At 48.1% G+C, this 15518-nt stretch overlaps 1 protein-coding gene across 1 annotated transcript in view; it reads left to right on the forward strand.

Annotated features, from left to right (window-relative positions):
* LOC308150337 (connector enhancer of kinase suppressor of ras 3-like) overlaps positions 1 to 15518 on the forward strand; it is a gene marked incomplete at both ends in the record, with an annotated part of 51124 nt that overhangs the window by 6389 nt on the left and 29217 nt on the right. Inside the window, one exon of the mRNA XM_080523181.1 lies at positions 9135 to 9298. Within this exon, the coding sequence (XP_080379307.1) occupies positions 9135 to 9298 (164 nt within the window). The remainder of the gene's footprint in view (positions 1 to 9134; positions 9299 to 15518) is intronic.

The raw sequence follows: 15518 nt of genomic DNA on the forward strand, positions 1-15518 counted from the left end.
GATAATATCCTGTTTAAAGTGACTCACCGTCAGCCCTCCCCCTCCCCCCCAACACACACACCCTACAGTGAAACTCATACACACACACACACACTTTCCTCAGAGACCGCAGGGAGAACAGGATCAGCTCATCTCAACACCTCGCTCTCTCTCTACTCGCTCGGCTCTCTGTTCCACAGGATCTGCGGGCTGCTGATGTCTCATGACATCGACATGTTTGTTCTGTGTATTTCTACCGTGCAGCGTGAAACTGAAGAGAGATTGGTTGTGAAATCTCAATACAAGCAGTATAATCTGTTGTTGTTGTGGTGTGTTGGTTGTCACTATATTATTCCCTGTTCTGTTATGAGCTGGCAAGAAACAAAGGCCCAGGCCCAAAAGAGAGTGAGATGGAGAGCTCTGGTGGACGCCCTATGCCCCTCAACGGGGTGAAGAGGACTAACTAACTAACTAACTCTGTTATGTGTTCATAATGACATGTGTGCCGATGTCTTTATGGAGTTCCTACGGGAGGAAGGACAGAGTAACGATGCACTCAATCTCTTTGACCCCCATCTCCTCCTTCCTTGACCTGGATGCACGCCAGCCGTAAATCTCTTTCGCAACAGGACTTTGGTTCTCTCCTCTCTCCCCTCTTCTCTTCTCTCCCCCCTCTCCTCACATCTCTTCCCCCCTTTCCCCTCCCCCACCTCACAATACTCCCTCACCTCATCTCCCTCCCCAGTCCTGTTGCCATGGTGACCCCCACTTTTGTTTGTTTACCGAGCCAGCCCGTCGTGCTGGGCTATGCAGGCAGCCATTGTTAGCTCTGGGGTCCCAGCACAAAGAGAGGGGTTAGTCACTAATGCCTTAATTTAGCTGGGTAGAATGCACATAGCGGGGTAAACAATCGCGCGTTGGGAGCCGTGGGCGCCCTGCGCCAAGCGGCAGGCCGCCCCGTCCGATTCCCTAGGGTCCAAAAACAGAATGCCAGGTTCGTTTGTCGGATTTCGATGAGGAAATCCTCTCTCTCTCTTTGTTTGGCAATTTAAAAAAAATAAAAAGTCTGATATTCCAGTCCTTTCTCACTCAGACTGGTTAACATGCTTTTTAGAATCAGCTTAATGGGAAAAGGGATGGTCAAACGTTCCTCTCTGTTTCACATGACTGTTCACATGCCCCTAGTCTCTGAAGAGAAATACGTGCCCGTGTGATCTGCGGCCATTTTCACTTCTATTTTTTCACTTCTATTTTTGCTTTTCCAGATATCTCATTCTGAATGTCTTTGTCCCAATGTCTTTTTGAACCTACAGTTCCCATAGAGATGTGGTTTTTGTCTGGAACAGCCTCAATGAGCGGTACACGTTTCCTTTTCTAAGCCTGCACGCTTTTGTTGTGGTTTCTGCCGGCGCACATTATGGCCTCATTAAAAACTGCTCTGTAATCAGCATACCAGTCCACCATAACCCGACACCACCATACATGAAGCCTGAAGAGGCCACTGTTCCCAGATCAGGAACTCTGATCCAACAGATCCAAAATCAGAACCTTCCCCCTAATACAATACCTGCAATGACTTATAATATACAAATCCGTTCTTCCTCTCTCCTCTCATTGGTGGAAAGGATCTGATGTGCCTGCCCGCAGACCTTGTCTTCCAATGTGTTTTGAGGTGAGAAGACAGATTGTGATGAATGGAGGAAAGACTTCTGAGATTCACACTCTCTCTCTCTGGCTGTGTCTGTGAGTCCGTGGTGTGAACTTTGCTAGGTGTTCCCATCCTCACTGGGATGAGACGTGGAGGGTTCTCTCTCCTTTAAAGAGACCAGGACAGGATGACTATAATTATGGTTTTGCCTGAGGGAAGTACTGTATTATACTGTATAGGTGACGGAGGGGTTTGGGAGTGTAGGGTAAAGTTGACAGACACTGAAGCAGATTCATGCCGTACTGTATGTTCTTTAACGGTTTGATTGACGTGTTCCTGTCTTCAAGACCCCTCAGGGTGAGCAGTACTAATGCACCCCAGGACCACCCCAGGACCACTATTGAAGGGACGCTGTTCTAAACCGCTTACAATGGAGACAGGTTATTGTGTACTACAGATTTAGTCACAAAGACGTTGGTTGTCCTACAATTACTGATAAAAAAAACAAAAACTGAACAACAATATGAACATGCAGGGCGAGGAAAAAGGAAAGTCGATGGAAGGGAGTTTTTTTTTTCAGGACGGACATCTTTGTTAGCTACTTTTTTTTCAACGGTTGCTTACGTGAATGCTAATGAGCAGCATTGGTAGCTGGGTGGAAAGTGATGAGTGTTTATGTAAGGGTTGGTGAGAGCAGGTGAGCATTACCCAGCACCGGTCCTAGTCCGAAGCTCAGAGCTCACTGAGTAAGAATGTTCTCCAGTCAGCCTTTAGAGGTGTCCTCTGTGGTGGTTAAACATGAACCTGTGCTCTGAGACAGCCAGAGCTCCTTAGCATAGATTAAATAGCAGCTCCAGGAAGGAAGCAAACTCATTGACCCAGAACCGGTTCTTTACGTTTCTGTCCTGCTGAAACTCGGGGGGTGACTGACGTGTTGAGAGTGGTAACTGCTGGGGGTGAAGGTGTGAGTCTGTGTGGGAGGTTTCGTGTGCCTGTGGCAAAATCTGTTGTGTTCGCTATCCTCCATCCATCCCCAACTCACTCTCTCTCTCTAAATGGTAAATGGACTGACTTACAGTATATCGCGCCTTATTCCAAAGTACTTAAAAATGGCCTCTCATTCACCCATTCACACACACACATTTATACATCAATGGCGGTAAGCTACCATGCAAGGCGCTGGCCCGCTCATTGGGAGCAATTTGGGGTTCAGTGTCTTGCCCAAGGACACTTCAACATGTGGCCAGCCAGGGTTCGAACCGCCGATCTGCCGACCCAATCTGCCGACCTTGCGATCAAGGAGCCCCGCAGCTCTCTCTGTCTTTCTCTCTCTCTCTACCTCTCTCTCTCCATCACTGTCACACGCCTGTGGTTCATCAATTACATCTGTAGGTCCAAATGCCTCCTCCTTTCCCCCCCATAGACCTCAAACCTCTGACCCCCCCCTTCCCCTTCCCCTTCCATCCTATAATCCCTGGTGTGACTGGGGTTGTTTGGTGACTGCGGAGGGAGCTGAGAAGAGTAAGCCTGGGGGCCAGGGGTCTGGCTGCCTGTTGATCTGCCTCACAAGGCCTCCAGCTTGTGAACTCTGTTCCCTCATCAGTCATCGTCCATCTCCCCCTGACAGACAATGCCTCTTTTCTCTCTCTCTCTCTCTCTCTCTCTCTCTCTCTCTCTCTCTCTCTCTCTCTCTCTCTCTCTCTCTCTCTCTCTCTCTCTCTCTCATAAGTGTCTTCAGTGTTTTTGTCATATGGGAGATCTATCTCTGATACTGTATTTCACTATTTATATCTTAGTTGATCTTTTGTACAAGCTAGATGCCCTGCCGGCAAGGCAAAACACATATTGTTGAATTGAGAGTCTTCTTGATTTAGAACATCGTTCACACAGGCAGAGCACACCACCAGGTCAGCAGATGTCACACCTTTGGATAATCGTAACTTAATCTGGAATAAAAATGGATGGTAAAAATCAGGACAGAACCAGCCTTAAAACACTAGGTTAAAATCGCACACATTCTAGAGCGCTGAAGATGTTCTACATGTCTCAGAACCGTGGTACTGTACAGTCTGACAGTTGGGGGGTGGGGGGGTTAGATCATCTGTAAGGATGGTACTGTAGAGATCTGTTGTGCAACTGTCCCTTTCACACCACGCCACTGTGTGTACGGGCTTTGTTTGTCTCTTGTGAAGTCATGCATCAGAGGAAGGCTTAGCACTCTCCCAGTTTTCTTCGTCTTCTTTTTTTTATTATTCTCTTCTAATTACAGTTCTGGCTGCCTGGAGCCATTGTGCTAGCCCGGAATGCTGCTATTCCCACAAAGGGACTCCTCCTGAGAACAATGGTGAAATTCCCCCGATTCCCCACAGGTTCGCGCAGGGCTAAATAAGAAGGGGAGAGTTACAGTGGCGCTGCTATTGTAGGCACAGTAGCTTTCCCACTGTCCACCCAGCTAGGCCACCAATGGGGAGGGGAAGGGGACGACGACGACACAGGGAGGGGGTCAGATGGCCCCTGCTCCCACCGGGAGAACAGGGGAGGGGGGGGGGGGGGGGAGGAGGAGGGAGGCTCTTTCTTTTTGTGAGAGGTGAAAGAGTGTTTTCTCTCATGTAATCAAATCCCTGAGAACCTAAAAGCCGGCATGGATCTTTACACTGGGCCTGGTAGCGGATCTGAGCCTGGGTTGAGGTGCATGCACCTTATAGGAGCAGATGTGCAGGTCACCTTAAAGCTGCAGCACACAACCACTTAGTATCGATGGGTTTGACGGTGATCCAATCACACTCTGCTGAACAAGGCCTGGCTTATCTCGTCTGACAACAACTTGTCTGTCTGTAATGGGACCCATGCTCTACAGCATTTTAACTGTCAGTAATGATGTTACACATGACATCTGCTTCAAAGGGCGGTTGTCACAAGTCACAACATAGAAACTACCACAAGTCGACCATCAAAACGTTTCAGATGGTCCTATTCTTTATTATTCCTTGATTTCTCCCTAGACTAACTTTTTCCAGCTCTAAAAAAGGTAAACCTGCTGGGGTTTTTTGTTATGTTTTGTTTTGTTTTGTTGCTTCTGTGCGGATGTGAGTCAGGAAATGTAGAGATTTTAACAGGAATAGCCAGGCCATTTGCGAGAGGAAGGAGTCCGTGTTTGTGTTGCCAAAAGGCTGCTCTATAGCCTTAAGTAGGCTATATAGTTTCAAGGCCTTTAATTGAGGTCCAGATCCGTTTGGACAATCCAGGCTTAGCCACTGGGGACCTTACTTTCCCAGCTGTCTATAGCCATGCCTGTGTGCATGTCAAATCTGGACTGAGGCTATTGTGTTGATAACCTGTTCTACATAGTTGTAGCCCAAAATCAATAGCTGTTGTGGGTGGCAACTGGACCCCCAGAGTGAACAGCAGGTGCCTCACACACACACACACACACACACACACACACACACACACACACACACACACTAAAGTGAGGAGTGGGATAATTATTGAGTGGGGGCATCTGGCCACTGATCATCCCCCATATTGTGGACATCGATCCCTCAGTCAAAGTGCTTCGGATCAGAATGTTCCAGCACAAACAGCTTCAAACCATATGTGTGGGGCTCTCTCTCTCTTACACACACACACACACACACACACACACACACACACACACACACACACACACACACACACACACACACACACACACACACACACACACACACACTCTAATAAGGGTTTTAGGCCATACCCCCCACCCTTATGTTCCCATGTAATGAAACATGGTGATTTTATTGAGACATCATCGTAACTGTCATTGTTTTTAATGCGTGTGTCTGTGTTTCTACATGCTGCGTCACACTTCAGTCCCTCTGGCGTTGGAGTGTTAAGTGCTGTGCAGGGTGGCGGTAAAATGCGTCCAAGTCTTTGAGCCTGGTGGTAATTCCTTTTGAAAAGCTTTCAAGTACCCCCCCCCCCCCCTCCTCACTCATACTCACACACACACACACTCCCACCCTATTCGTTCAATTCACAATAACGTGACACCCCTTCCTCCCTCACACGTTTTTATACCCTTAATGGAAATTGATAGTCACACACACAGACAGACACACACACACACACACACACACACCCTATAGCCATTGATCTGGGCTCAATAAATGTTTTACCAGCCTTCTGTGAGGAACCCCCCCCTTTTTGTCTTCAGGATTGGAACAGGCCATGGTGTATGGTCCCCCTGGGCCCCTGAATCCTATGAGAGTAATGTACTCTGACGAGGGGGTTGGGGGGGGACGACAAACAGGTTTCCCACTCTACCTCCAACGGTGTCCATTCAATTAGTCCCATTATAGGGGAAGGGTCCACAGCACACACTCTGAGACCGTTTGAAGTGGCAGACTTCAGAACTGTCCCAATTAGACAGCGAGACCGGCCCAGGTTGGAACCCCAGGGGTGATCCGAAAATTCCAAACTCAGGGTTGCGCTCTGGGAGGAAGGATTGGTTCTGGTGGGAAAGAGGACTTGGGAATAATGTTCTCAAGGTATAGATTGAAGGGAGCGGGGTTAATACAAATGGGGAGAATTTTGCCTCCAAAAACCAGTGATGGTGGCCCCTAATAGCCATTCTTTTTGGGAGAAGATCATTCCAGCGTCGCTTTGGTGTCGGAAAGATAACCTCGCTGTACATTCTCAGCCAGTTCTCCCCTCTCTCCCCCTCTCTCTCCCTCTCTCTCCCCTCTTCTTCTTTTCCTCGACCGCCAAGATAACACCGCAGAGCGATGGCACGGTTCCACAGGAAATGCCTTCTTAACGCGACCAGAGTAGCGCAGGAAGGAGAAACTTTACCCTCTTTATTTCCATCCCTTTGTTTCTCTTTAATCCCATTAGCTGACTGGCCCGTACGGAGGCGGAGACTTGTGTTTGTGTTGGTCTGGGCTGACTCCAAGACCAGGTCTCCCTGCTCTCTCTCTGTCTGTCTCTCTCTCTCACACACACACACACACACACACACACACACACACACACACACACACACACACACACACACACACACACACACTTCTACTGGGTCTTTGATGTCAGGTTCTCCCCTCTGTGCTGAATTCTGTCCAGCTAAGGGGTTAAGCCCCCAAGTTGTGTAAAGTCTGCCTGGGAAATCTCAACCGTAGGAATGGGAAATCTTTTTTGACGGTAAATGAATTTGATTTAGTGTTATGGCTAATGATTTAGGAGGCTTCTTTTTGATTCGGTGGAGATGCCTTTGCGGACTCGCAGACTTTCTCACATTTCTTGAGGTTTTAAAGAGCCTGTTAATAGTGAACTTTCAAGTAATAAAGCAATTGGAATAGGTCGGGGCTCTTGCACATTTTCTTAGTATGACATGAGCTCTGAGGTCTGAGTTGATATGAGTTTAGTGTGTGTGTGTGTGTGTGTGTGTGTGTGTGTGTGTGTGTGTGTGTGTGCACGTGTGCAAGTGCGTGTGCGCCTCTGAATGGCCCGAGAAGGGGGCAGACTACACCCCCCTGACTGCAGACGCAGTACACATGTCGCTGGCACAGAGTCAGGGTTCCTGGGAGCCGTGAGCCGCTGCAGGGCAGACATATTAACATTCTGCTCTGGTGTCTGCAACCGGATCCCCTGCATGCCAACCCCTCAGACAAGCCAATTCACACACACACGGCAATCTCAGTCGTAGCAACAGGACAACACACAAACACACACACACACACAGCAATCTCAGTCATGGCAAAAGGACACACACAGTCTCACAACGTGAAGATCTGAGGTGCCATTCACAAAGATGGTTCCCTGACCACAGAACACACCCAGTCTGCACATACACATGTCTATGCTCTTTGCTCTACATTGCATATTCATATATAGAGTCTGTGGTTGATATGGCTGCCGTTTGGTTGGGGAAGAATGTAAGAAACCAAAGCCATTTCCATTAATTGGCTGTCAAAGGGGAAATGGATAGGTGTGTGTGTGTGTGTGTGTGTCTGTGTGTGTGTGTGTGTGTGTGTGTGTGTGGCGCAGAATCAAGGGTGGGGGGTTTGCAGCTGACAGGCCATTCAGAGAGCCAGGGCGCAGGGCCATTGCTCTGCAGCTGCCCCCTCTCTGTGCCCTCTTTGACGGGGGGAGATGGCGTTGACCCTCCCCCTGCCCACCCCTCGTCTCCCACACACACAGGCTCGTTCATTACTCTGTTGTCACAACACGGCTTGACAGCCCATATGAGGGGTACATTGTGTGTCTGTGTGTGTGTGTGCAAGGGAGGGGTGTGTGCAGTTTAGAGAAGAGGTTATAGTGAACAAGGCGTTTGTGTTTGTCTGCAGGGACTTTGTTGTTGTTGCAGGAGTTGTCTTATCCTTTGAATGTACGTTGGTGTGTTTTATTAGTTGACGCACTTCATACAGGCCTAACGTCTGCTAAGAGGCCTGTGAAGACCAGAAATAACATTACAGGGGACTAATTGATCCAGCTGAGGCATTAAGCATATAATAGAACTCATTATTAAATGTTTACAGTCCTCTCTCTAGCAATTCACCCATTCTATCCCATACTGATGGACAGTCCATCAGTTTTTTTCCATCCGAATTGTTATAAAGATCGTTTTTCCAATGAGATTTATTTTAGATTTTTGTTATCCTCTGCACACTTGTCACTCTATTACATTCTGACGACTGAAGTAGGAGGACATTATTTGAATTTCCGATTTCTCTTTTATTATTTCAATGAATTCAGATGGTAGGATTCAAGAGAGGGACGCAGGCAGAGAGGTCGGACTGAGGATCAAATCCCGGACGTCGGGATTAATATACATGTGCAGTGTTGTGGTGGTGGAAAAACCCACTCAGCCCAAAAGTGGTCGATCTTGTGATTTAGTTCTAAACTCATCCCAACATTGGAGGTAAAAGTAGCAACAGTACTGTCAGAGGGACCCCCCCGGACAGACGGTAGTCAGACGGCGAGTTGTCCATTGTTTAACTGGGCTAACAGATTTTGGGTTTAACCACTCTTGTGCTTATCTTGTTTATCTTGGGGGGGTCGGTCTGACGCACCTGTTCTTTCAACTTTGTTGGGCGGTGTACACACACACACACACACACGCACACGCACGCACGCACACACACACACACACACACACACACACACACACACACACACACACACACACACACACACACACACACACACAGATGCAGGTCTAGGCTTGTGTCTACAGAAGAGGATACCATGTCCAGTTATCTCCTGGCACCTTTTTGTTGTTTTAATGGGGTTGTCCCTGCCGACCTGGGAAGTGCTCATCACCAGAGGGAGTTCCACAGAAATACATTGAAACACCATATGTAAATGTTTCTATACTGGTATAAAGCTTTAACTGTTATCTGCTATTTATTCAGTGAAATTGTTTGTGTTGGTCGGGGTTTGAATGGTCTTTTCATAAGAGAATAAATGTCTTCCTCATTAGTGATCTTTGTCTCATGTCTCTCCCTCCTCCTTCTCTCTCTGTGTCCAGGTCTGGATGACAGCCTTCAGCAGTACGTGCCTAACTTTGAGAGGGAGAAGATCAGCGGGGAACAGCTGCTGAAGATCTCCCACCAGGACCTAGAGGAACTGGGCGTGACCAGGATCGGACACCAGGAACTGGTGCTGGAGGCCGTGGACCTGCTCTGTGCTCTGGTCAGTCAGACACACACACACACACACACACACACACACACACACACAGACAGAACTGTCAGGTCAGCTGTTACGTTCCCACTGCACTCCTGGCCTCGGCCCTCTGTTTCTCACCCCAGAGGCTCATGGGAAGGCAACTGTCCAGCCCTCTAGCTGGGCTGGGATCTGACCGGGCCACCAGCCGTCTGTCATAAGAACTGCCAGGAGATGATTTACGACTGACAGTCCTTTAAGCCTAGCTCAGAGAGAAAGGGAGGGAGGGAGGGAGGGAGACAGAGAGAGAGAGAGAGAGAGAGAGAGAGAGAGAGAGAGAGAGAGAGAGAGAGAGAGAGAGAGAGAGAGAGAGAGAGAGAGAGAGAGAGAGAGAGAGAGAGAGAGAGAGAGAGAGAGAGAGAGAGAGAGAGAGAGAGAGAGAGAGAGAGAGAGAGAGAGAGAGAGAGAGAGAGAGAGAGAGAGAGAGAGAGAGAGAGAGAGAGAGAGAGAGAGAGAGAGAGAGAGAGAGAGAGAGAGAGAGAGAGAGAGAGAGAGAGAGGAAGAGGAACAGTAAGACCATGCTTCATCTCAAGCAGAACCAGGTTCTCTAACAGATGGGACTGATTTGGAGTTTTATCACTTCCTGTCTCATAAAGTCCCAGATTGCGGTCTCCCGTTTTGATCGATGTCAGCATTTTTTAGGTGAAATCCTTATGCTGCTTTAAAAAGCCTTGCATTAATGACTTTTCTCTGTTTTAAATTCCCCCTATATCATGTAATGGAAAAAAATTCAGATCACCCTGAATCCGGTTCCTGAGCTAGTATTCTGTTGTGAAGAAAGTAAGCTCACCAACACGTGTGTGTGTGTGTGTGTGTGTGTGTGCACGCAAACAGATGTCATTTGGTAGCCAACAGACCACCACCTACATGCCTGAGGGGTCTGGAGTGGTTTAGCAGGGTGTTGTGGGTGCAGTACTGCATGTGTGTGTGCTGGCTGGTCTGTGGTGAGACACCAGCAGCAGGTCCTGCCCCTCACATCTGATCCTGGTTGTTCTGCTGATGTTGGGAGTCGGGTGTGGAGCGGCGATCCTATGTCAACTTGGAACACAACGAGAACCTTCTGCAAGGCAGCTGCCAGACTGTCATTCTAAGCATGCATTAAGACCTCTGCCAGCCGATTTAAGCTTCTGCGTAAAATCTACGCCGTAGGCTACGCAAGGCTATGCGGGCTTACGCAAGCTACGCCGTAGCCTACGCCGTCGATTAACGCGCACCTCTCCAAAAATGTAACTACATGTCAGTTTCTACGCAACCGTAAGCTCTGTGATTGGTCCGCTTGGTAGCACATGATTCCGACAAGATTCCGACTCTCTCGTCGGCCAAAATGCGGAAGCCATGACAGAAATGTCATTTACTTTTTCTGTAATTACTTATTAATAAAGATTTGAAAAATTATGATAACCATCGTATTATCTTAGTTTAATGTCATTTCAATGCATCATAGAACTTTTATTTACAACAAGCATAAAAAAAACAAAAACGCTATTCCTATGAATTGAGTAGAGCGCCCTATGGAAGCGTCAGGCACAGCCTTCCTATAAGAAGCGCGATTCACATTTACGAGATGTACAATCCTGTTTATTTAGAAATAAATTATTAGTTACAGGGAGCCCCATGGCTGTTCGTTGGGTTTAAATTATATTTATGATAGACATATTTAATGTTAAGTTATCTATAAGAACTGTGATTGGTCCGCTTGGTAGCGTCACATTCCGACTCTCTCGTAAATGCGGAAGTCATGACAGAAATGTCATTTACTTTTTCTGTAATTACTTATTAATAAAGATTTGAAAATGTATGATAACCATCTTATTATCTTAGTTTACTGTCAGTTCAATGCATTATAGACATTTTCTTTACAACAAGCATAACAAAAATATGTTTTTTGATCACTATTATGCATCGCCCTACCACCTTCATAGCCGGTGTTATTCACGGACAAACACGGTGCCCGGAGGCACCCTTTGCGGGTTAATAACTGTGGTTTACCGTGGGTTAGGATAACAATTCAAACGTGTCCGGATAGGGGAGAGGACAGGGAATCTGAAACCATTTGAATGGTGTCGATACGACACTCCTATCACGATCGACACAGCTAGGAGCGAATTCCCGGGAAGAACTTGTCTCTCCCTCCGCTGTCAACGGGAGTTTCATCCACCAGGAAGCGGTGGTGCGCGCAGCAGCGCGGGGGGGGGGGGGGACCCGTCACTTACGGCCGAATATCTCCACGTCACAATGGGTTAGAATTCTCCATGACCAGAATAGCATGCTGAACACACTGAACTTTGAATGGAGTCTTAGTCATGTACCGTTAACGAGATAAGAAAAGCATATATTTCTATGCCGCTATGAGTACACCGACTAATAGAACTATAAACTTGGAGACCCGTGTTGGATCTAGCCCCCCCACACCCCTCTCTCTGTCCTTCCATATCTGTCTATCTATCTCTCTCTCTCTCTCTCTCTCTCTCTCTCTCTCTCTCTCTCTCTCTCTCTGTCTCACTACCTGACCATTTTGAGTGATGGTGAACTGTAATAGGAATCACCCCCTTCAGAACAGTTCCAATGGACACACTCTCTCTTTCTCTCTCTCTCTCTCTCTCTCTCTCCTCTCTCTCTCGCTCTGTCTCTGAAGTAGAGATTGTGTTGCGTGATAACAGCTTGAACAGATAATCCCCAGGCACCACATGGTATCAGTTGTCAGAGGGCTGAGAGGCTGGGAGGATGTTTAATGCTTTGATAAATCTACGTGTCATACCTTGTGTACCGTACATCCTAGGGTCCGACATCCTCTCCTTTACGGTCACTGTAATTGGCCCCAGATTTCCGCTCGCCCCAAAAGCTGTTTTTTTTAAGCGATTTTAGCGAGGCCTCAAATAGTTTTTTTCTTGATGGGCTTCATAAATCTGGGCCTGTGTTCCCTCTTGTTCCCCTCTTGTTTTTTTTTGAGGGGGCGGGCAGGGGCAGTGGTTTATGTCACTTAGAGAGGATGTTTAGTCTCTCACACACACACACACACACACAACCCTGGGCTTGGAACTCTGGGCTGTCGGAGGCACAGGAAATGCACTTCACACCTCTGATTGAGCATCCTTGGATAAACGAGTTTGTCCGTTAGGGGTTTCCTTTTTAAGACTACAGAGGTCTCTCGTTGTCGCTCTCTCTCTCCCCCCCCCCCCCCCCGCCCCTGCGGTAGGAAGCTAGCCCCTCGTTTCAATTAAACGTCACTGAAGAAACGGTCACTGCTTCTGAAAGGGAAACATGCAGCTGACAAACACCAGACCCCCTTCTCTCTCTCATGTACTCATCCAACACCCACCCTCTCTGTATAGAGGAGTCAAACCATCCATCTAGCGGTCTTGTGATGTAACCCTGGGAGGGGATATCATGTCCACAGGGCATGGTGTCACAGGCTAGAGGACCATGTGATGGTCCGATGAGTTGCTCTTGCGTGTTTACAGAGAATAGGATCAAAGGCAATCCGTTTGTTTGATCTGCTGCATTGTAAATTGAGTTCAATTTACCATCAACACATCGCTTTGGATCGCTTTGGATAACCACTCTCCTAACAGCGTCATGTCTTCATGGATTGAGCAGTGAAGGAATGAACCTAGTGTCTAGTCATTGTAGTAACCTAGGTTATCATTGCACTAACTTACTTCAGAATCCAGAATCCATAAGCAGAATCCACAACTGGCTGGTGTAGCCTATAGTAGTTCTCACCAGGCAAAAGCCATCAGAGCAAACTGCTCTCTGGAGGCGGAGGAGGAACATTTTAATTAATCATACTGGGACTCTCAAAACCATGATGACTTCTGCAGAGTCCATCTTGTAACTTTGCACCTCTGTGTTTTCATTCCTAACCCCAGTGGTCTGCCCCCCCCCCCCCACACACACACACACACACACACACACACACACACACACTCCCACCCCTATTGTCTCACACAGCCATGGAATAGATATTAAAGCCAAAGCGGCCAAGTTGTGAGGAGCTGGAGAAGTGTGTGTGGGGGTGTGTGTCTTTTACTGGTGGATCTATCCCCAGGCGGAACGTACCGGAGCTTAACCCTAACCCTATATCAGGAGCAGGAAACAGATGCGGCCCCCACCTGTATGATTGACAGATCAGGAGACGCCCCGCTCCCCCTTGCCTCTGGCGGAGAGAGGAGTGGGAATGCCTATCTTGGGGCCATGTTCCTACTGTGTTCCTCCGGTCAGGTGATGTGTACGGCTCTCTCGGCCCCTGCGGTGAGGGGCAGGAAGCCCTGTGTTGTGATAGTCCTTCCCTATTTCTCCTGTGGACACTTCTGCATATCAGGGTACAGAACAGGCCCCTTTTCTCTGGGCCCAAGCTGATATCGCTCAGATACAATCTCCTTTCAACCTACTTGAACTCAAAAGCAGCAGCAGCAGCAGCAGCAGCCATAAAACCACATTTAAATGAAGTGAATTTGATTGGAAACATTGACTTGAGTCCCATGTTCTCTGGTTGAGCTGCCAGTGCTGTGGGACAGAGAGGTGTTGGACCAGTCAGTGTCTGGACTGTGTATCCGTCTGTGTGTGTTGAGTCCACTGATGACAACGCCAGGAGAGGCGTTTTGATCTTCACCGGCTCTCGGTGTCCCCATTCCCCACTGTTGCTGTTTTGGTTCAACAGAGACCATGTGGTCTCTGTGGAAAAGTGTGTGTGAACTGAAGCATTCAGAGGCACCTTTTTATACCTCCCCCCATTCCTTCTCTTGGGGATTTAGTTTATTAACTTCTTCCTAACGTCATTAGAGGCTCAGCGAACCTCTGCATGAGATACCTGGTCCTGGAAGTTTGATTTATCAACTGATATTGAGGAGAAGTGTTCTATGAGCTTGCCCATACGCGGCTCCAGCCCATATGCTCCACTGCGGACGCCTCCTAGGATTAAGTACTATATAGTCTCTGAGTAAATCCTTTTTGATATAAAGAGGCAGCTGAATGTAGTTAGCCACTGATCACTTGCAGATTTCCTCTGTGTGGTATAGTTGGCCAAGTGCAGGCTATTTTTTAACCTTGTGCCTGCTGCATGCCACACACTCAGGGCAGAAAGGCTGGCAGAGATGCAACACTCTGTTATCTGAGATTTGCCAGAACAGGAGTTAGGCAAAAGCACCCCCCCCCCTCCCTTTACTAGCGCTCGGGTCCCAAACGCATTCTTTCCTCGATATTTAAAAGTAGAGAGAGTGTGCGTGAGTTGCTAGGATTAACTGCTAAAATTAAGCTCCCCTTCTTATTTCCTTGGCCTGAAGAACATGGGACTGTTTTTACAACGCTACGCTAAGTCTGTCTCTGATCGAAAGTGTCAGTGCAGCCTGTCAGTCGAGGTGAACACCGACTTGGGTGTGTCACTCAAGTCATTTGGCTAATGGCTTTGTACAGCAGCAGCTCTCCTGGGAGGGAGAGTGGAAGCCAGGCAGAATTAAACAGGCCGACCATGTCCTAGTCAATCTACGATGAGTCCTGATTCACTCAGACGCACCTTTCACCGTGCCACTAGAGACTACTGTACACGCTCACTGTCTACACCTCGTGACGGGGAAGTCACAGCCCAGCTAAGCGCTTCTGTGCGTGACACAGGCCGGCAGTAAACAAGAGGAATGAATCGGAAAACGACCTGGCCCAGGAATTCGAACGTTGCCGGGGTTGATGGGAGTCGGGTGATGTGGCGTGCACGCCCTACCCAGGGTTAGGCCCAGACCTGGAGAATGAAGGTGGAACTTCACCCCGAAGGTGCACAGACAGACACACAGCCTGGAAAATCTGATGCGTGTCAACACGCATTAACGTTAATAACCGCCGATTACTCTGCAGGAAACAACATGTTTTCCAGGGAATTAGATCGGAGAGCCGTCAAAAGCTGGAAAAGCAGCTCCAACCAGGCTTGTGATTTATGCATTGATTGACAGATCTGTTGTTATACCACATACGTGCACTCGATCTCTCTTCCTCTCCCTCTCTCTCACTCCTTTGTCTCTCACACCCCTTTTGTCTCTCTCACCCTCTCACTCTTCCTTTGTCTCTCACTCCTTTGTCTCTCACTCTCTCACTGTCTCTCACTCCTTTGTCTCACACTCCTTTGCCTCTCTCTCTCTAACTCTCTCCTTCATCATTCCTCCTCCATATTTCCATATTTCGACAGTGTATCTCACAATCC

This window comes from Nansenia antarctica (genome assembly GCF_963989245.1).
Source record: "Nansenia antarctica genome assembly, chromosome: 1".
NCBI lineage: Eukaryota > Metazoa > Chordata > Actinopteri > Argentiniformes > Microstomatidae > Nansenia > Nansenia antarctica.